General features: G+C 43.5%; 1 protein-coding gene across 1 annotated transcript in view; it reads right to left on the bottom strand.

Moving 5' to 3' along the window:
• Window positions 1-1027: 1027 nt before the first annotated feature.
• Window positions 1028-23398, bottom strand: part of IVNS1ABP (influenza virus NS1A binding protein) — a 43485-nt gene continuing 21114 nt past the window's right edge. The window contains exons 6-15 of the mRNA XM_056523663.1: window positions 19128-19301; window positions 16905-17030; window positions 14444-14551; window positions 13410-13539; window positions 9634-9858; window positions 9424-9545; window positions 9043-9169; window positions 8819-8950; window positions 8273-8446; window positions 1028-2052 (exon numbers count right to left, since the gene is read on the bottom strand). Coding sequence (XP_056379638.1) covers window positions 1799-2052; window positions 8273-8446; window positions 8819-8950; window positions 9043-9169; window positions 9424-9545; window positions 9634-9858; window positions 13410-13539; window positions 14444-14551; window positions 16905-17030; window positions 19128-19301 — 1572 coding nt within the window. The 3' untranslated portion in view covers window positions 1028-1798. The remainder of the gene's footprint in view (window positions 2053-8272; window positions 8447-8818; window positions 8951-9042; window positions 9170-9423; window positions 9546-9633; window positions 9859-13409; window positions 13540-14443; window positions 14552-16904; window positions 17031-19127; window positions 19302-23398) is intronic.

Below are 23398 nucleotides of genomic sequence, written 5' to 3'. Positions count from 1 at the left end.
GAGACAGTGGGGGGAGCCTGATGAGACAGTGGGGGGATGATGAGAGGGTAAGGGGGGGGATGGATGTAAATGTGGCACAGGGGCTGATAAAAAGGGGAGGAATGATGTGGCCCTGGAAGGGGGGAACCAAACTGAAGTTCAGGCAAAATCAAAGTAAGGCTGGGTTGACACCACGTTTTGTTAAATACGGTTCCCGAATACGGCTGGGAGGAGGGGGGCTTAATCGCGGCGCCTGCACTCAGCCGTATTCGGGAACCGTATTTAATGTATGTCTATGAGCCGACCGGAGTGAACCGCAGCCTCCGGTCGGCTTCGTTTTTGGCCGTATGCGGTTTCCCGACCGCAGGCAAAAATGTGGTCGACCGCGTTTTTGCCTACGGTCGGGAAACCGCATACGGCCGAAAACGAAGCTGACCGGAGGCTGCGGTTCACTCCGGTCGGCTTATAGACATACCTTAAATACGGTTCCCGAATACGGCTGAGTGTGGGCGCCGCAATTAAGCCCCGCCGCCTCCTCCCAGCCGTATACGGGAACCGTATTTAACAAAACGTGGTGTGAACCCAGCCTTAGAGGGATGATATGGCATTTAGTCTGTCATTTATGTTATATGTATTTTTTGTTTTACTTAAATTTCTCTATTAAAATGGGGGTGCGTGTTATACGCCAGTGCGTGTTATATGCCGATAAATACGGGTAACTACTCTTAAAGGGATACTTGGAAAACATTTCTATGAAATGAAATATTTTACTATACACAGAAAATGTATTAGTTGGGGTCAGATCATCAAAATATGTAAAACAAGTCCAAAAAGGTAGATAGATGAAAAGTTACCAAATTAAAAACAATAAATATGAGAGTGACACAGGTATGCATAAGGACAATAGAAAGAGAAACATGTCAAATAGGGTTATTCAGAGAAGGGAAACAGGAAGTCCATTCATTACAGTCTCCAAAAACATAGTTCCCCAAGAAATTCTATCTCCGGCCTATTTTCACTACACATCCCATTAAAAAATGTAAATAAATCAAAAGAAATATTTTGTCATTTTATTTAAGAACCATGTACAGTAGCAGCGATAGAAAAAGTTACTCATAGTACAGAACATACAGAAAACATTTGGCTTTTAAGACACTGTAAAATGAACATTGGCAGATAAACCTGCTTGATTTTACACAATTCAAAGACACTTGCTGTGTTTCCCGAAAAAATCTGTCTTTAAAAAGCTGCCAAAGAATAAATAGCCTATCATCTAAAACAGTGGTAACATTCTTGTTGAACCAGCCCACAAGTCTACAGAACAAAATTACACACATTAAATTTACTTTATCTACAGTAAAAGTAGAGACAAGAAATTAAATTCAAAAAGGAAAAAGCTCGTTCAGAGTAAGGTTAGTTATGCCTTTTGTTTTTAGTTTACAAAAAGTAATAAAAAGGCAGTCTGAAAATCATGTTTGGCATTCCTGCACTTTAGGAGTAGCAGTCTTGCATGTGATTTCATAAGGCTCTTTAAGCACATTCTGTATGGGACCATGTGACTATAGTTAAAAAACATCAATTTGTAGAAATTTTGTTCTGAAAATTTACTCTACATTTCAGTGCAAGAAAAGGAGGACATTTATAATAATAATAAAAAAAACTACCTCACGGAGACTATGGAAATTATTCCTCATTGACGTAATGACATCATGAGCAAACAAAGATCTCCAAGCTAAATAAAGTATTTACAATTCAAATGTACAGTACTACCAAACTGCTGGTGTAAGCAAAATCTCTCAAAAACCTAGATCTATGTTACCTATGACCTGCACATTTTGGTATATGGGCTCCATTCATCTAAACTAGTATTATAAAGCTCAATAGTGTTTAGAAATTCATTTCCATCGAATCCTCCAGCAGCAAATATACAATTTCCAACAGCTACTAAGCCAGCATTGCTTCTCGGAGAGGACATGCTTGCCACCATTTTCCACTCATTTTTGGCAGGGTCGTAGGTTTCCACACAACTTAGAGCACGGGAGCCATCAAAACCACCTCCAACATAAAGTTTACCTGTTAAGGCAAAATAAATAATTACATGGAAAACTTGTAATATACTTCAACTTTAATTGTATTAATGGTCAGAGGTCACTCTACTGCGTGCATCTGTAAGCTGTGACATCCTAACATGGGGAGTAGACTTTTCCCTTCAGCAGCCAAGTCAGCCTCTTCTGTGTCTACATTAGCTGCCGCAGAGAGGGATGTCTCAGCCTGTGTTAGGATGTCCGAGTTTACACAAGCAGCTTTGGACTATCCATGCAGTTTAGAAAAAGGGATTTTTGTCTTACCATAAAATCTTTCTCAGAGGACCCATTGGGTGGGACACAGACCTTGGGTGTATGCTGTTGTTGCTAGGAGACTTGACACTAAGAAAATCAAAAAGTCGGCTCCTCCCAGAAGGATATATAGGCCTACAGAGCCTGAGGTAATCAGTTTAGTCCCCAAGCAGTAGGAGAGGACCGAGAAGGCAGAAAACCAAGACCAGTCCGAGCTAACCAGAACAAAAAAATTAGCTGAACACACCCTCGGACAGGTAACCAAACCCGGAACACCAAAGAAAGGGCGGGAGCTGTGTCCCCCAATGGATCCTCTGAGAAAGATTTTACTGTAAGACAAAAATCCCTTTTTCTCTATCGGCTCCATTGGGGGACACAGACCTTGGGACGTACCAAAGCCGTCCCTAGGGTGGGCACAGAAAACAATCAAGGGGCAGGCTGGGCCACCGCCACCTGCAACACCTTACGGCCCAGATTAGCATCCGCGGATGCAAAGGTATGAACCTGGTAGAATTTAGTAAAAGTGTGCAAGGACGACCAGGTAGCCGCCTTACAGACTTGAGAGGCTGAAGCCCTGGTATTGAGAGCCCAGGAAGCTCCGACAGAAGTGAGTCATGGAGTAAGCTGAAACCCTGAAAGGAGGGGGCTTCCCCCTGCAACGGTAAGCCTCTGAAATGGCAGACTTGATCCACCGCGAAATGGTTGCCTTGGAAGCAGGTAAACCCTTACGGTGACCGTCCGTAAGAACAAAAAAGGAATCACTGACAAAAGGGAGACGTAACTGAGGTAGGTACGCACTGCCCGTACCACATCAAGTTTATGAAGCAAATGCTCCCCAGAATGAGATGGAGCGGGACAAAAGGACGGGAGGACGATATCCTCATTAAGGTGGAAAGCAGAAACCACTTTAGGTAAAAAAGAAGGAACCGGACAAAAAACAACTTTGTCCTGATGGACAATTAGAAAGGGAGAGCGGCAAGAAAGAGCCGCCAACTCCGAAACCCGTCTGATGGAGGTAATTGCCATAAGGAACGCCACTTTCCAGGAAAGGAGACGAAGGGAAACCTCCCTAAGGGGTACAAAGGGCGCGCCCTGCAGTGTGCCAAGAACCAAATTAAGATCCCAAGGAGGAGTTGTAAGGAGGAACCTCGTGGGCCACTCCTTGAATGAAGGCCCAAACATGAGAATCAGATGCCAGAGGGCGTTGGAAAAGAATGGAAAGGGCAGACAATTGACCCTTTAAATGCTTGTGTGCCTTGAGCATGGCGCGAATCACCTGAGTTGAGAAGCCACGGGCCCTTAGTACAGCGGTCTCAACCACCACGCCGTCAAATGCAGAGACGGTAATTTGGGCTGGCCCAGGGGACCGAGAGAGAAGGCGCAGCAGAACGTCGTCCAGGAGACGGGCGACATCAGCGTACCACGCCCTCCGAGGCCAATCTGGAGCCAAGAGAATGGTGGGAATGCCCTCCGCTTTGAGCTTCCTCAGGACCCTGGGATGGCGAGGAAGAGGAGGGAGCAGATAAGGTAGGGTGAACCCCAACGAAGGAATTACCAGTGCATCCGCTGCCAGAGCACAGGGGTCCGGCGAATTGACACAAAGAGGGGAACCTTCTGGTTGTGGCGGGATGCAAAGAGATCCACATCTGGAGTTCCCCAGAGGCCGCATATCTCTGCGAACACCTCCGGATGAACTGACCACTCGCCAGGGCCGGGAGAGGACCGGCTTAGGAAGTCCGCTTCCCAATTGTTCACGCCTGGGATGTGAATTGCCGAGATGGCTGGAACCCTAAGCTCCGCCCAGAGAAGGATCTTGGAAACTTCGGCCACCACCACCAGAATGGGGTGCCACCCTGGCGATTGATGTATGCCACCGCAGTAGAGTTGTCCGACTGGACACTAACTGGGCGATCCTGGAGAAGAATCTTCCAATGTAACAGGCAAAGGTAGATTGCCCTCAGCTCCAAGATGTTGATCGGGAAGAGTGTCTCCCTGGGAGACTAAAAGCCCTGGACTGTCCGGTCTAAGAAGACACTCCTCCAACCCGAAAGGTTGGCATCCATTGTGACAACCAGCCAATGGAGGGGCAGGAAGGAGCATCCCTGAAAAAGCAGGGGGGAGCGGAGCCACCACAGAAGGGAGCGACGAGATGACCGAGGAAGTACGATCTTGCGATCGAGGGACAATGGGGACCTGTCCCACTGGGATAGAATTTGCAAACTGAAGTAGTCGAAAATTAAATTGAGCGAAGGGAACGGCCTCCATGGCCGCCCCATCCGACTCAGGACTTCCATGCAAAACCGAATGGATACTGGGGAGGGGTTCCTGAGTATACGAACCCCCGACAGAAGGGTCAACCGCTTGTCCGGCGGAAGATGAACCCGGGCGAACCAGGTGTCGAATCGAAGTCCTAGAAAAACCAGGGACTGAGTGGGGGATAGGTTGGACTTGTCCCGATGGACCAACCAACCGAAGCGAGACAGGGCCTGAAGAGTGAGGGTGAGACTCTAGATTCTGGTCCTTGGACGGAGCCTTGATCAGAAGGTCATCCAAGTAAGGGATCACTGAGACCCCCCTTGTCCGTAGCAGACCGATCACCGGCTCAAGGACCTTGGTGAACACCCTCGGAGCTGTGCTAGGCCGAAGGGGAGAGCCACAAACTGAAAATGTCCCTCCAGGACAGCAAAGCGGAGGAACCGCTGATGTCCCGGAAATTTCGGAACATGGAGATAGGCGGCACTGATGTCTACTGAGAAAAATCCGCGGGTGGGGGGGGGGGGGCGTCCCGCGGGTGGGGGGGGGGGCGTCCCTTCAGGCGGAGGTGGGTTTGCGGGTACCCACCTTGGCGCAAAGCGGGCCGAACGGTTATCCGAATTCCAGGATGTGCGAGTCTGGAAGGACGGAGCCTTTGTGTCCCGAGAAGGCGCCTGCCTGGTCCCCTTCGTGACCCCGAAGATCCGAAAGGAGGTAGATTTACAGCGGGAGGTAGTTCTACAGGCCTTATTTTGAGGTAATGAGGAACTCTTCCCTTCCGTGGCTTCAGAGATGATCTTGTCTAGGCGCTTACTAAAAAGCCAAGAACCAGTAAAAGGAAGTGAGAGGCTTCTTAGAGGCTGCATCCGCATCCCAGGCTTTGAGCCACGTGGATCTACAGAGAGCCACAAGGTTACCCGTGGCAAAAGCAGCACAGCGGGCCGACTGCATGGAAGCAGAACATAGAAAATCTCCCGCTTTAGAAAGTAGGAGAATTAAGTCGGCCAGTTCTTCCGAGGAAGCTCCAGAAGAATTGCCCTGGCGGAGTCGGGAAACCCAGATCTTAAGGGCCCAGGAAACCCAGGCAGAGGCAAAGGCAGGGAGAAGATATGAACCCGCAGCCACAAAGGCAAATTTAGCCAAGGTCTCCGCTTTTTGTCCGCTGGATCCATAAAAGATGCAGCATCGGGCAAAGGTAGGGTAGTAGTCTTAGATAGACGGGAGACTGGTGGGTCCACCGGGCAATGAGGCCCTTAACAAAGGGATAACTCGCTTGAACCTTCTTCGTTTCTTGAAACATCTTGTCAGGGTTCCTCCAGGCAGACTCTAGCAAGGCTTCAAATTCAGCATGGGAGCTGAACATCTTGTGTGCCGGACGCGCACGATGAAAGGAAACTTCTGGGACAGTGTCCGAAGTTCCTGGGTCCTCTAGATGAAAGGTGTCTCTTATGGCCGAAACCAATGAGTCCACCGTATCGGTCATGTCTGCGTGGTCTGCTGAGTCTTGAAACAGAAGCAGCCTCATCAACTAGTTCACCAGGGGAGTGAGAACTGGTGGAAGCAGCCTTAGAAGAGGGAGACACTGACCTGGCGCGCCGTTCTGAAGACTCAGGGGAGCGTCTTCTGGAAGAAGTAGCAGAGGGAAGATGCCCATGCCTACGTCTGTACAAAGACTCCGGAGAGGAGTCAGAGGAATGGCCCCTATTACGCTTGTGAGGGAGAGCGAGGCTCTATTGGGGAATGGTGTAAGGAGGACCTTTCTAAGGCAGTCACCACGGAACGGGAGACCTGCGCCAAGTCAGAAATAGACAGAGAGAGAAGACACCCACATTGGAGGGGCAGCAGAGCCCACTGGGTCTGGGAGAGCATCCTGAATAGGAATACCAGGAGGGTCAGGGGGTGCAGTGGTGCAGGCGGAACAAGTGGGTTCAGCAGACCCAGGCATTTAGCGTTGCAGCCCTTACAAATATAGTAGGTGACCAGGGCCCCAGGTACCTGCTTAGAGGGAGGGACAGCGGACGTGGAAAAAAATAGGGTAATCTCACCAACATCCATGTCCCCCACCAGGCAGCTGCTGTGAGAAAAGCAGGGACAGCAGGACAGAAGAGAAGGGCTGGGTTAGACTGGAGAGCCTCCGATTGGCCTCAGTTCCCCGCACAGCTCTGATTGGCTTAAGAGATTCGCGCTCTCCCTAGGGCGCGAATCCCGCCGGGGAAGAAAGATGCCGGCTCATAATGGCGCCCGCTCCAATTCCCGAAGCATATGTGAGTGCAGGGAAACCGGAGCGGGTGAAGTCCTGGCGCAGCGAGCCGCTGTAAAACGAAAGTAAACTGCGCCCCGACCGTGCTGCACACCACGCGGCTGGAGCACAGAAGAAAAAGAAAACCCATAGAGAAGGCAGCCGCGGCTGCTGAATAAAGAAAGACTGCCCAGTGAATAAAAATGAACAGTCCTACACCACTGATATTAACCCCCTGAGTTCCCACAATAGCGTTAGGGAGCCCTTGCCCAATAGGGACTTCAACTAGAAACAATAAAAAGGAGTGGGACCAAAACAGGGGTTCTCCAGAGGTTGCAAGCCCACGACACCTGAAAGAAAAAAAGGGAGAAGGGGAATACTCACCTCAATCTGAAGAACTCACCTCATGAAGTCTTCAGTCATGAAGTCTTCAGCCAGCTTTTTGTCACCTGCATCATGCCGGGCTTGAAAAGAGAGGCAAGCAGGGAAAAGTGGGGGACCCGGACCCATAAGGTACAACCCCAAGCGCTGGCCATTGGCGAGAGGGGGTTGACAGTACATCCACGATGCTTGTGCCCCCTCAATCGCAAATGGGGAACGCTCTGTTCCTGAGTCCCCACCTGAAAACAGGAAAATAAAAGGGAATAAGAAAAACTAAACGTCCCTATTCTGTAAAAATAAAAAAAATGTTAGACCAAGTCTGGGGAGAACCCCAGACTAGTGTCCATCTCCTGCGACACTAAGCTTAAACTGATTATCTCAGGCTCTGTAGGCGGGTATATCCTGCTGGGAGGAGCCGACTTTTTGATTTCCTTAGTGTCAAGTCTCCTAGCAACAACAGCATACACCCAAGGTCTGTGTCCCGCAATGGAGCCGATAGAGAAAATGTATTTTACAATTGGGAACCCATGATTAATCACAATTTTCGAGAAGAATAAAGATATGGGCATTTTAATGAAACTGTATTAGCATCCAGAGTAACATTTAAGACTTCACTAGATACAAATAGATCAAATGCCTTATGGGGGTTTATAGAGCAGGCTCGGGAGCTGACCCCACACCATAAGCAGTATTTGCCAGATAATATTTGCAGCTAACAGCAGCCAAGATTGGAGATCACTCCAATTCAACTTATTTAAAGGGCTTGTCCCAACATGAAGACTTATTCCCAAGGAGTTTGACAGGTTAGACTTCCCATCACGTTCTTGAGATCCCCACGCACATGGCTTCCGCTCCATTAGAACAAAATAGGCAGCGAAAATATGCAACAGATCCTGTACGTGTGGACCTACCCTTAGATCATTTTGATTTTGGGTACAAATACAAGTTGCAGCCATTGCTACATATCTGGAGATGCCAAACATACAGAATCACAAAAGGCAAAGAATACTGTCACTCACTATTGACGTGCAATCTAGAATAGCAAAAAGACTTAATTTTCCTATAATCAACACAGATGTCTCACCATTCAAAACGGCAACTCCAGCTCCGCGCCGAGCGACATTCATGGGTGCCACTAAAGTCCAGGTGTCATTTTCAGGATTATAGCGCTCTACTGAGTTTAAACAGTTCCATGACTCTGCCCCTCCAATAATGTACATATGATTATCAAGCTCACAGACTGCAGACTGATGTCTTCCTGCAAGATAAGAAAATAAACAACACAAACTAACCCATTGTTTTAAAAATAGTATGCAGGTCACACTAAGGTTACCTTCTAATTTGACACATCTGGTGTGCACAGAGCTTCCTAAATTAATCGCTACAACATAGATTTTAACTATGGAGCTACAGTCCAAAGTCCACAATGAGTTCTATGCAATGGTGGGGACCTGCAGCTGTCAGTCAACAGTTATAACCAATCCTGTAGCGCTACAAAGTCACAGTGTAACCCTTGCCTTATTGTGCTGGAAATTGTCACAAACTTGCAGAACCCAAACATTCGTAGCAGTTCTGCAACCTCTGTGAATGGCTTAAACCTATTTCAAATACATGTAACCAAGATACTTACGTATGTTTACGGGAGCACAACTTGTCCATGACTTTGTTAAAGGATCAAACACATCGCAGTTTTTGAGACCCTTCTGACCATAAGGATCAGAGCCTCCAATAATATACAATTTTCCATTCAGGGTACAAACTCCTAATAAAAAAAATATTAAAGTTAGAAAGATTTGTTTAACATAGAGCTGCTAACATGTCTTCCAAATATGAAAACAACACACGGCAGACTACCTGCATTGCAACGATTTGTTCTGAGCTCAGGCACAGGTGTCCACATGTTGACTGCTAGGTCATACTTTTCTCCACAGCTTAGATCGTCAGACTGACCATTTGATCCTCCAACAACATATAAATCACCCTGCAGAAGTGACAATTCTATCAGTCCATGGCTTTTAGATGGCACCAATCTAAATACTCTACTTGATAAAGACCTAACTGATGGGTTGAAACATTGCTGTCATTACTACTGTTTTTTCAAGCGTTTAAGTGCGGCTTTATCTATTCAAACTTTTCAACTTATCTGAAGAATGAGTTTCACCCCCTTAAGTGATGCACCCAAAATTAAGTGGACGCTGCTGTTCCCCCACTTTCTAGATATAAATTTGCACATACCATCAAAACTGCCATCTGAAATCGAGCTCTAGGCGTTTTCATTGGAGACAAAAATATCCAAGTGTCATTGTCAGGATCATAGCATTCCACCGTGCGCAGGCATTCTTCTCTATTGTAGCCACCTAAGGATGAGGAGGTTCACGAGAACTGCTTTTCTATACACACACAATCTAAATTCATGGGAACATTTTGAAGATTACAATCACCTACCTGCTGCTATAAGCTTGCCATTTAATTCAGCTATACCCAGTCCGGATCGAGCATAATGCATAGGTGACATTACTTTGTCATTGGAGTCATCTGGTTGTATTTCAAGGCTTAAACTTTTGGTTAATCGAGGAGTACTTGAAGGTGAGCTCAGAGGAGTATTCCGCCCATGCAGAAAGATGACACATAGTGTACTGTTCAGGACAGCCAGGCATAAGTAAGTTTTTTCTAAATGAGACAAAATTTCTTGGGTAAATTTTCACAAGTGCAATAATTCATTCAAAACGACTGCAGGCATCGAACTGTTAATGACAGCTTCCATTATCAATCAATCAAGAATTGACCCCAGTTGATTAACTTACAGTACAAATTGCTGAATCTGAACCAGTGGCAGTCAATTTGTATTAGCTAAAAAAGCAGTTGTGCTACAACTTTCCCAGGAAAATCAGAGCACTGACACCAGAAAAAGATAAATTGTCCACCACTGCTAGAGATCCTTACGGAAAGTTTTCTGGCGTTTTATAAGTCCATCTTTTAATCAAGGATGCAGAATGGCAAGTTCAGACAAGAAAGATCAGAGAAGCATAATCTTGGGCCACCTCCACCCACAGATCACCAGGAGAACCCCTCAGCATCATCCAGGGATCAGCTTCTCTCAAAGGCAGCTTAAAGGAGAACTCCGGTGGGAAAAAAAAATAAAAATTCAAATCAACTGGTGCCAGAAAGTTAAACAGATTTGTAAATTATAAACCTACAACCAGCACCGAATAAGAGTCCAAAAGTATAATATCAAAAAGTTAAAAAAACTTTATTTAGAACAATTCAAAAACACAATATGGGACCCACCCAATTAAAACAACCCACCCTTAAAAATGAACCCCACAAAATGGACAGGGGATAGCTCATCTCTAGACCCTAACATACATGAAAGAATCACAAAAATAACAAGGTCATAAAAAGTAATGTGGTCATGTGTCATTACCTAAGGTAGTCATGCTGGGTCCTGCAAGATCACTATGCCCCCGCCACCGCCGCCTCAACACGTGTTTCTTATTCTTCCTCAGGAGGTGGGGATTAACACACTTAGTGTCCTTTTTATATCCGCCTGTCAACGTGTACGTCTCAGTGACGGTTTCCGGAATCCCCGGCGGCGGGCGGCCCGGACGCATGCGCCAATCAATGACAGGTGGATATAAAAAGGACACTAAGTGTGTTAATCCCCACCTCCTGAGGAAGAATACGAAACACGTGTTGAGGCGGCGGTGGCGGGGGCATAGTGATCTTGCAGGACCCAGCATGACTACCTTAGGTAATGACACATGACCACATTACTTTTTATGACCTTGTTATTTTTGTGATTCTTTCATGTATGCTAGGGTCTAGAGATGAGCTATCCCCTGTCCATTTTGTGGGGTTCATTTTTAAGGGTGGGTTGTTTTAATTGGGTGGGTCCCATATTGTGTTTTTGAATTGTTCTAAATAAAGTTTTTTTCACTTTTTGATATTATACTTTTGGACTCTTATTGGGTGCTGGTAGAAGGTTTACAGTTAGTTTAATCTAGCACTTATGGACTTCAGTCTGTGTATGGCCGGAATTGTAGGTTTGAGATTTGTAAATTACTTCTATTTAAAAATATTAATCCTTCCAGTACTTAGCTGCTGTATTCTACAGATAACTACAGAGAAATATGTGCAGTTCTTTCCAGTCTGATCACAGTGCTCTCTGCTGACACCTCTGTCCGTGTCAGGAACTGTCCAGAACAGTAGAGGTTTTCTATGGGGATTTGCTTCTAATCTGGACAGCTCCTGACATGCACAGATATGTCAGCAGAGAGCACTGTGGTCAGACTGGAAAGAACTGCACAATTTTCTCTGTAGTATACAGCAGCTGATAAGTACAGGAAGGATTCAGATTTTTAAATATAAGTAATTTACAAATCTGTTTAACTTTCTGGCACCAGTTGATTTGAAAACATTTGTTTTTCACTTGTTTGCACCGGAGTTCTCCTTTAAGTGATTGTTGCAAGCCTGACTTTTAGGTAGCAGTTATACATGTCACCTGCATTTCTGATCGGTAAAGGGCATTGCATCAAGCAAACCAGAAGCCTGGTCTGTACTAACAAACATCAGGAATGACAAAACAGCTGTTCACAGATGGGTCATCTGCATTATGAAGGAGACTCTGATTTAGGACCTAGTACTCTTAAATCTGTTGGAAAAGTATATACAACATACCAACTAGTGCTGGGCGGCATGACCAAAAATGCTTATCACAGTATTTTTGTAAGTTATGATGGTACCACGGTATTTAACGGTATCCCCCCCCCCCCCTTCTCCCTGGGGAACTAATCATGTGCCGCTGCGCTATAAATGGTTAAGATTAGGACGGGGCATTATCGGCAAGGTAATTGCCGATACCGATATTGCCCAAAATCGTGATTATCAGCCGATAATATCGGCCAAACCGATAATCGGTCGATCCCTAGTTAAGATGCCGGCCGCATGCGCTATAAATGGTTAAGATGCCGGCCGCATGCGCTATAAATGGTTAAGATGCCGGCCGCCTGCACTATAAATGGTTAAGATGGCGGCCGCCTGCACTATAAATGGTTAAGATGGCGGCCGCATAAGCTATAAATGGTTAAGATGCCGGCCGCATGAGCTATAAATGGTTAAGATACCGGCCGCATGAGCTATAAATGGTTAAGATGCCGGCCGCATGCACTATAAATGGTTAAGATGCCGGCCACATGAGCTATAAATGGTTAAGATGCCGGCCGCATGAGCTATAAATGGTTAAGATGCCGGCCGCATGCACTATAAATGGTTAAGATGCCGGCCACATGAGCTATAAATGGTTAAGATGCCGGCCACATGAGCTATAAATGGTTAAGATGCTGGCCACATGAGCTATAAATGGTTAAGATGCCGGCCGCATGCACTATAAATGGTTAAGATGCAGGCCACATGAGCTATAAATGGTTAAGATGCCGGCCACATGAGCTATAAATGGTTAAGATGCCGGCCGCATGAGCTATAAATGGTTAAGATGCCGGCCGCATGAGCTATAAATGGTTAAGATGCCAGCCGCCTGCACCATAAATGAATAAGATGCGGCCGCAGCGTTGGAAACGATTAAAAGGAAAACTGTCAGATATTTTCTCCCGCACTATCCTGGTGGATAGTGCGGGAGACGCTGATTCCAACGAGCCCTACCTTACCCGGATCCGCCCGGCCGGTCGCCCTCAATTGTAGTTTTACTCTGTGTATTTCTTGCTGTAACTGGCATGGGCAGGGCTTCTGCAGGTTAACTGGCACTGACGTCAGCGCCGCTAATGAATATTCATTCCCCCTCCCTCCAGTTAACCGGTATTGCGGTATGGGAAAAATTCATAACGCGCAGGGAAAAAAACTTCGGTATTCGATATGAACCGGTATACCACCCAGCCCTAATACCAACATACAACATACCCACATACTGTATGTGAATTACAGACTCTCTTCTAGAAGAATGTTAGTTTGCATGCTGGCAATTCAAACCAACAGCCATGTAAAATATACGAAGACTGAGTCTGCCAGGGTTAAATCGCTCACAACTCTGGCTAGTAGAACCAGAGCCAGGACTCCTCACCCCTCTCTATGGCATTTACCTGTCCAATAGAGCTTATTGGTAAAACAGTGGGCATTCACACAGTTTAAAATTAGATTGACAGACAGAGCAAGAACTTAATATATTAAAATTTACACACATGCGATTATAAATAGGCAGATTTACTTACTTGTCTTCTTATCCGAGGCAATTATTTTCCATTCATGTTTAGGGTTCTGTGCTGGAAAACCTGATGGAGAAAGAGTCCCAGAACTACTGCTACTCATGTTCCTGGTATCACTCTCACGTGGTGATTTCTTCTACAAAGTCAAAAAACAAAATCTATAAAATGCAGATAAAGATTATTATACTGGCATCATACTGTATATTGGCACCATAGCAAAACAGTTAGTGTTAATCTACAAACCACTTTGAAGTTATAAAAAAAAGTCAATGGCGTCCATTGGGCTCTGCCATACCACAGATCTTATAGTGTTGAAGTTTTAATAATGAATATAAGCTATGATGCATCTGAAGCACCGCTCACATTTCTATGTTATTTCAATCATTTTCAGATCCCTGATATGCAGTTTATCACCTAAGCCTAGTTTCAAAGTCGTTGCTCAGTGGTTAGCATTGTTGCCTTGCGGCACAAGAGTCTTTGTATCTGACAGAGGATAACAACCGCATGAAGTTTTTATATGTTCGTGTGGGTTTCTTCTATCATGGACAGGGTAGAAAGCAGCTACAGTAAGCATCGCTCTGAAGGACCTGCCTGTCCTACATTATACAGGTAACCAATTTTATATAACAGAGGGTAATGCTTATCTTCTGTGGTGGCTCTGCAGGAATATGAAATACCTACTGCTAAGTAACTCCATTGAGGGAGACAAATTTCATTGTTTTTAAACAAACAATGTCATGGTATTCCAGCTATAAAGGGAAACTGCAGTTCCTTATACATTATATTGTTGGGTCACCCCGATCAATTGTTACATCTGGAGCCTATGACATCATGTTTTTAACAATTGTAACACAATTTTATATATAGGACAATAAAAGTTACATTTTAGGGCAGTTTCCCATATAGGGATCTTGTGCCACGGGCCATGTGCCCTGGGTTTTTGTGTAATTAGCTCTATGTCTGGATTATGAGTGGAGTAAAAATAAATAAAATAGAAAACTGTATTTTGGTGATGCTCTATAACGACGAGGTGACTGTACCTGAACCAACTGTATACCATCTTCATCACCAGCAAATATGTCATTGCGGCCATCAAGAACATTCCCGTCAAGCAACTTGTGATCAGCTGAGTAATACAACGTTTGTACCTGTAAAACAATAAAAAGATATACCCATATGGATACCATTCCTATAAGAAAGATGCTTTTATACTGCAGATATTCCACTTTCTGCCATCTTCACTGTCTTTAGTCTCCAATTGGAAAGGAAAAAAAAAAATACTTGGCGGCACAAGTTCTCCCAAAGCCTCAGGTCAGCTTCGCTTCTATATCTTCATTGTCCAAAACTCAAAAGGGTATGGGGGAAACATTGATAGAAAGGGACATACCAGTGCAAGATAATATAATGGGGTACAGAGGAAATAGAAAAACAAATACATAAAAATAGCAAGAGTACACAAAGAGCTTAAATACAGAACCGTAAAAGTGTAAAAATAAAGGAAAAGTTGCATCTACACAATATTTTTCTGGGAGAAAAAAAAAAGTAAAATAAAGGAAATCTTATTGCCATAGAAATATAAAGGTGTATGAACAAACTGAAAGCACTGATGCCGAATGTACATCATGTGATCGGGAGTGAACACAAACAATCTTCTCTTATTTACAGGTTATGTGGTTAACTTTTACAACTTTAACAAAATGGAATTTCTAATTTGTCACAGTTTTCACATGCAGGAACACAGCGGCAGAAGGGGCTTTACACAATTATTTCATGCAATGGGGGGGGGGGGGGGGGAATTTAGAAAAACCCAGGTCCATATGCACAAGGATTGACTCCCAAGCATTAAAGGGGTACTCCACCAGCCAGCGTTCGGAAGTAAATGTTCTAAACACTGTTTTTGTGATGCACGCCCCCTCGTGACATGGTCACGCCCCCTCAATGCAAGTCTATGGGTCATGCCCCCTCCCATAGACTTGCATTGAGGGGGTGTGACCGTGATGTCACAAGGGGCGTGACCGACCCCTGCAGCGGGGAAACCAGCATTTTGAATATTTACTTCCGAACACTGGCCAGTGGAGTACTCCTTTAAGCCATGTCGAACAACCAGACAATTCAAATGAATGGCGTTTAGAAAACTATGTCTGCAGCTGACGCAATCTGGACTGGAATCTAGTCTAGCAGATTCATTGCAAATGTATACAAGGTTCCGCTTTTTGTTGGTGAGGAGGGGGGCAGAATGACACCGTCACCCATTCATTTCTTGCTTCTACCTGGGATCGCTTGTTTTACAAAGAGAGCTGTCCGCTTGAGTCAATCTCTAACCAGAGTGCCAATTTTGGTCACCCAGACTATTGTTCCTAAAAATCTTACAATCTATCCAAAAAAGAAGGCAATTGTGCAGGAAATTTTACGTGCAACATTAGCTCTCAGTGTCTCTTTAGTGCTACCCATGGTGTCAACAAGGAGAAGAAACACCTCCTGAAAAGCTAACGCTTTCTACCCAGCTGATTCTCTATTCTGCCAAGGAATAAGAACCCCGACAAGACGTGTCTTAGGTTTGGAGGAGACAGTCAGGTTCCAAGGTTCCTTGACGTGTCAGACATCGACTTACAGAGAAGTTGCCTCCAGTAGGTGGCCCTAGAGATTTTTCTTTCCTTCGGAGAGAGCTAATTTGCATAACTTTTTGAAGGGAGCACTGCCAGTAAAACTCCATATCAGCTGGCAGCTGCCACAAGGAGAAACACTGCAATTTCTGGGACAAAAATCAAAGCAGTATGGAAAGGGTAGGTTTATAGGTCTGGAAATCAGCAAAGCAGCGTGGAAACTGCATCATGAATAATTGTGCATGACCCTTTCTAAAATGCACTCTTGCATAATGTTACTACACATAACAAGTGTAACATAACTAGGATGTTCCTTCATTGCTTCAGCATGATTAGAAACAGCTTCTGATGACAGAATTCAGACATTTCTAAGCTAAAATGTGGATTGTGGTACAATGCACCCTAATCCTGTAAAAGGAGTAAACACTGTTAAATCATCATCATGGTTCTCTGCCCACAGCGGATTTTCTTAGAAGGGCTAGGGCAGACTGGTTGCTTCATTACGATTCTATTAACCTTGATGTATCTTCATTGTTCTTCAGTCTTGGGTAATCCTACTTTTGTTAAATAACCTATGAAAAGATAATCAATGGGGAGGAAAATCTGTTAGTAGGTTTCATCATAATGGGGTCAAGTTCAAGCAAACCTGTAAGAAAACATTAGAAGACTAGTGATTTAAGACAAACAAAACCCTCAGCCCTTACACAAACTGGAAAAGAAAAGAAATTAAAATATTGGGAAAAATAAGAATTCTTCTCACCTTTAAACCTACCAGTTCTCTACTGAAAACAGAGTCTCTTTATTTTGGGCTCTGATCATCATAAAAGGACAATTTCAATTAGTTTTAAAAAATTCTGCTACCATGCTATGCGACCAAAACCACTAGTGTAAGACTAACCTCGTCCATCAAGGATTCCAAACTTTCTCCATGTTCCCATATGCTGCGCTGGACCCAGTTGATTACCTTTGTGTACAATTTGCCATTGCTCGGAAGAGAAACATTTTCTTCAATCATTATTTCCAGCTGAGTTAACAGAAATAAAATAAAAATCAATCAATAAGTTTATTATCGTTTCACACTGCACTGACTGACTTGTTTTATGTTGATATAATTTAACCCTTTCAAGACCGGGACAATTTTAAATTTTTTCATCATTTATTTTCACTGCTACAAAGCCATATTGGGCCAATTGTACTGACTTTATTTTACAATAAAATGTACAGCAAAAATGATATAAAATAATTGTGTGCATTCTGCCACCATGTTTTCTTTTTACACTGTGCATCTTGCAGTAAGATAGACATGCTATTTGTACTCTGAGGGCCAGTATGATTACAACTAGACCTAATTAAAAGGGTACTCCTAAGGAAAAAACTTTGTTATCAACTGGTGCAGGAAAAGTTACAGATTTGCATTTAAATTAAATCCATTGAAAAAAAAATTCCAGCACTTATAAGCTGCTGTATTCTCCAGAGGAAGTTGTGTCGTTCTTTCCAGTCTGACCACAGTGCTCTGTGCTGCCCTCTCTGTCTATGTCAGGAACTCCACAGAGCATGAGTAAATCCCCATAGCAAACCTCTCCTCCTCTGGGCAGTTACTGACACAGACAGAAGTGTCAGCAGAGAGCACTGTGGTCAGACAGAAAAGAAATTCAAAAAGAAAAGATCTTCTAGTGGAGCATGCAGCAGCTAATAAGTACTGGAAGGATTAAGATTTTTAAATAGAAGTAATTTACTAATCTGTATAAATCTAGTACGAGTTGATTTTTAGACTTCTCTCCTCTGGAGTACCCTCTTAAGCTTTTATTCTATTACTTAAAATAATTTTGCTTGCCTTATTTATAACCCCTAAATCCTAATTTTTCAGTCTATGGGGCTTTTTAATACATTTTAACATTTTATATGTGTAATATGACAAGAAATCAGCAATTTTAGCATTTGGTGTGCTTTTTGTGTTACTTGAATTTATTTGAATTTTATATATTTTAATTTTAAGGGAAATTTTAAATATATATTTAAAAAAACACAGATAACATTGCATGTATCAGTATAAGCAATGATGAATCTGTGATCTGGTATTACAGTCTGCCTCAGCTAATTTAAAGGGGTAGTCTGGCGAACTTAAAACGGTATTAAGACACTTCTCCCCTTATCCACAGATCCAGTCGATTAGGGGGGGCATAGATGTGCCATTACCATGACTCAATGGCACAACAAGGTGGCTTCATGTAAGCCAATGAATGATGAACAATTACATCATCCTGATTGCTTTACAACTTATTGTACACAATATGAGTAAAGTTATGCAATACATTTACAAATGATACTCAAACCAAATTATACACATTCTTAGTCCAACTTTTACTTGGGATACTATTCCAAGGTAAGAAGCAAAATTTAGCTTAAAGGGGTACTCCATTGTAAAAAGATTATTTTTTATTTTTTTTTTTAAATCAACTGGTGCCAGAAAGTTAAACAGATATGTAAATTACTTCTATTAAAAAAATCTTAATCCTTCCAGTACTTAGCTGCTGTCATGATCCACAGGAAGTTCTGTCCTGTGTCTGACTACAGTGCTCTCTGCTGAAACCTTTGTCCATTTTAGGAACTGTCCAGAGCAGTAGATGTTTTCTATGGGGATTTGCTCCTACTCTGGAGTTCCTAAAATGGACAGAAGTGTCAGCAGAGAGCACTGTGGTCAGACAGAAAGGAAGTTGGAAAAGAAAAGAACTTCCTGTGGATCATACAGCAGCTGATAAGTACTGGAAGGATTAAGATTTTTTTTAAATAGAAGTAATTTATAAATCTGTTTAACTTTCTTACACCAGTTGATTTAAAAAGATTTTTTTTTTCCAGTTGAGTACCCCTTTAATAGACATTTGACATGATCAAGCTATGCACTGTTTTAGGTGTTTGCATCTACTATCTCTATTGTGAAATGTCTCATTAAAGTAACTACCTAATCATGGCTAATGCCAAGCATGCCGAGCCTATATGACTATTTTTCCTAGGAGGTCACACTAAACTATATTATAGTGTAGCTATAGTGTTTTAGAATAGCTGGGGATTATATAGAGTATGGCAGGAGAATCAAAAAAACAAATGTAACAACTGGACTCACCTTAAGACGTGGAAGTTTAAGAAAATCATCTTGTTCGGATATTTCAAGAAGATGCTCTTGAATATAGGCATCAATTCTACTCAGCAAACGCCAGTCTCCCATAGAATTCACAAAATTACGATAAGAGATACAGCTCTGTGCATCCATTTTGGACAATAAATAATCCCCACAAACCTTTAGGAAAAAAAATTAAAAAAAATTTAAAATCTATCAATACCATAAAGAGCGATTCTAACGTTATTTCATTACACTTTTAGAACAGCCAACAAGTCCGCAGCACGCTGCTAAAGCAAGCAGTCTAAAAATGTTCTGATAATCCCATAGACTTGAACACTTGAGCAGTGGGCTATGGAGTTGCCAACAGATTGCTAAGTGTACCCTGCTGCCGCCACAATGTTGCATTTTAATTTTGCTAGCCATAAAAGGATCATAAGCTCTAAATCAGTGGTCTTCAACCTGCGGACCTCCAGATGTTGCAAAACAACAACTACCAGCATGCCCGGACAGCCGATGGCTGTCCGGGCATGCTGGGAGTTGTAGTTTTGCAACATCTGGAGGTCCGCAGGTTGAAGACCACTGCTCTAAATAGTTCAGGTGTTCAATGCAGAAAATTCTGTATCTGGTTATGTTCACACATAGGGGGACGTTTATCAAGGTATTTAGAGCCTTAGAATTGCTTACAAAAGTCACACAAAAAGTCGCCTAAGCACTTTTTTGCGCAACTTTTGTGGGTAAGCAAAAAGTTACAATCAGCCTTAGCTAAGCAAATTTCAGTTTTCACTTTGCAGTGGTCAGGTATTTATGATGTGCAAAAGTCGCACATAGGAAAAAAAGAAAGTCGCAAACCCCTTACAAAAAGTCGCAAGTCTGTTCCCGTACATGAGCAAATTTAAAGAGTCGCTGACACTCATCCGCCTCCCCCCAGATGAAGAAAAGATGAGCGGCAGCTGGGGACACCAAGGAAGCGGCCGAGAAATCTTCTTCATTTGTTTACACTAACATGTTCTTGCAAAGCCTTTTGTCTTCATTTTTTTTTTTTTTTTTTTTTTTTTTTTACAAGGGTAAAAGGAGAAAAAGCCACCAAAATTTGTAACCCCATTTCTCTTGAGTAATGAAATACCTCATATGTGGATGTAAAGTGCTCTCTGGGTGCACTACAGGGCTCAGAAGGGAAGGAGTGACATTGGGATTTTGGAGAGCGAATTTTGATGAAATGGTTTGGGGGTGGGGGGGGGGGGGTTGGGGGAGACCCGTGGCATTTAGGAAGCCCCCATCGTGTCAGAACCGTAAAAAAAAAAAAAGAGAAAAATAAATAAATCCCCACAAGAGCCAGGGTATGCCATCGCTATCTTGTCTGGAGTAAAGTACCACTGTAACACAGATTTATAATAGGATTCTATATGTGAAGAGCACTGGAAGGCTTTATTAGCCCATCTGAATTTTTGGTCCCTTTTTAAATCATGATAAAATGAATAAAAAATGATCAAAAGGTCCAAACAATAAAAAAATGGTACCGATAAAAACTTCAGATCACGGCGCAAAAATAAAATAAAAAAATAAATAAATAAATAGAGCCCTCATACCGGCCCATACACTGAAAAATAAAGTTATAGGGGTCAGAAGATGACAATTTTAAACGTATACATTTTCCTGCATGTAGTTATGATTTTTTTCAGAAGTGCGACAAAATCAAACCTATATAAGTAGGGGATCATTTTAATCATATGGACCTACAGAATAAAGAGAAGGTGTCATTTTTACCAAAAAGTGCACTGCGTAGAAAGGGAAGCCCCTAAAAGTTACAAAATGGCATTTTTTCTTCAATTTTGTCGCACAAAAATTTTTTTCCGTATCACCGTGGATTTTTTTTTAGTAAAATGACTTCTGTCACAGCAAACTAGAATTGGTGACGCAAAAAATAAGCCATAACATGTAATTTTAGGTGCAAAATTGAAAGCGTTTGATTTTAAGAAGGTGATGAGGAAAAAATGAAAATGCAAAAAGGGAAAAACCCAGAGTCCTTAAGGTGGTTAACATTGACAGCAGAGAAGATACAGACATACTGTTGCTAATACAAAATAATGCTTAACCCCTTAAGGACACTGCCCATTTAGGCCTTAAGGAACAGGCCAATTTTATTTTCGTTTTTTCCTCCTCGCCTTCTAAAAATTGTAACTCATATTTTCATCCACAGACCCATGTGAGATTTTTTTTGCGTGACCTATTGTCCTTCGTAATGTTATCAATTTACCTTAAAAATGTAGGGCACAAACAAAACAAAAAAATTTTTTTTGTGGGGAAAATGAAAAGAAAACCACAATTTTTGGAAGGTTTTGTTTTCACACTTTACGGTAATTTTTTTTTTTTATTCTGTAGGTCAATACCATTAAAATGATACCCATGGTATGTTTTTCCATTATTGTTCGGCTTTAAAAACAAAACACCATGACCTGTACCACTTTTGCGTCTAAGTTTTTAATAGCTTTTTTTTAATGTGATGTCACAAACCCAGCAATTTTGGACTTAATTGTTTTTTTTTAAACACTTTTATAGTCCATCATTAGATAGCATATACTGAACAGTGCTATGCATAGGCATAGCACTGCTTAGTATTATTGGTGATCTTCTGCTCTGGTCCGCTCGATGTCAGGTAAGGGGACCTCCGACCGTCATGTTGGATGATCGCAGCCGATCATCCATTTTAACAACCGCATTGCCGCAGATGCCCTGATTGATTGCGGCATCTAAGGGGTTAATGGCGGACATTAGTGTGATCGCTGATGTCCGCCATTACCGGCGGGTCCTTGGCTGAGTCGGAACCTGGTGCGCATGATGCGATCACCAGTGCATAAATGTACGTCCTGGTGCGTTAAGTACAAGGGCATCAGGACGTACATTTACTTCCTATGTCGTTTAAAGCGCAACTGCCATGATGTTTGAGCCATATCAACTAACCACAGTGTGTGTAATGTATTCAGCATTACCTTTATCTTTTTTATTACAGCTTTAATCACAGACACCCCTCGACCGTAAGAGGGCGATCACAGGTGCCAGGACCTTGGTGGTGAAAACCCTTGGAGCAGTGGCCAGACCAAAAGGGAAGGGCCACAAACTGAAAATGGCCTTCCGGAACTGCAAAGCGGAGATACCGCTGATGTCCTGGAAAAATTGGAATGTGGAGATAGGGGTCCTGAATGTCCACTGAGGAAAACTCTCCTTGATCCATGGACGCCATGACCGAATATGAGACTCCATGCGGATATGGCGGAGGAGAATATATGTTTGGTTGAGGCGCTTCAGGTCCAGGATCGCAAACCCCCTTTCTTGGGGACCCACGAACAGGTTGGAATTAAAACAACAAAAAACGCTCCTCTGGAGGAACTGGGACAATTACTCCCTGAGTGAGAAGGGACTGAAGCGTGCCCCGAAAGGGGGACCCGGGAACGAAAAAAAAAAAAAGCGGTCCCTTGGGAGGGAGACGAATTCGATCCGATACCACATCCCTGACCCAGGAGTCCTGCACGTGAGCGAACCAAATGTCCCGGAAGAGTAACAGACTACCTCCCACCTGAGAAAAATCCGCGGGTGGGGGCGTCCCTTAAGGCAGAGGTAGGCTTGCGGTTGCCCGCTTTGGCCGCAAAACGACCGGAACAGTTATCAAGATTTCCAGGAGGGACTGGTTTGGAAGGCGGGAGCCTTCATGTCCCGTGAGGGCGCAGGTCTGGATGTCCTACTGGAACCGAATGCCCGAAAGGACCGAAAAGGGGTCGACTTCCGACGGGAAGTAGTGCTGCAAGCCTTATTTTGAGGTAACAAGGAACTTTTACCACCCGTCGCCTCAGATAATCTCATCTAGGCGCTAACCAAACAATAGAGAACCAGTAAAAGGAAGCTAGATTTCAGTCAGATTAAGTCAGTCAGATTTCTTAGAAGCAGAATCCGTGTTCCAGGCCTTGAGCCACATAGAACGACGAAGAGCCACCAGGTTGCCTGTGGCAAAATCCACACAATTGGCCAACTGCATAGAGGCAGTACACAGATAGCCCCCAGCCCTAGAGAGTTTGAGAGCTAAATCAGCCAATTCCTCCACTGGGGATCCGGAAAGAATACCCTGGCGGAGTTGAGAAGCCCAGACTGAAAGAGCTTTTGACACCCAGGCAGAAGCAAAAGCAGGAAGCAAGGAAGAGCCAACTGCTTCAAAGGTGAATTTCCCCAGAGTCTCAAACCTCTTGTCCGCTTGGTCTTTGAAGGAGGCTGCCTCAGCCAATGGC

Source organism: Hyla sarda, chromosome 6 (genome assembly GCF_029499605.1).
Source record: "Hyla sarda isolate aHylSar1 chromosome 6, aHylSar1.hap1, whole genome shotgun sequence".
NCBI lineage: Eukaryota > Metazoa > Chordata > Amphibia > Anura > Hylidae > Hyla > Hyla sarda.
Note: the sequence above shows the minus strand (reverse complement) of the source record. Positions and strands in the feature narration are given on the sequence as shown.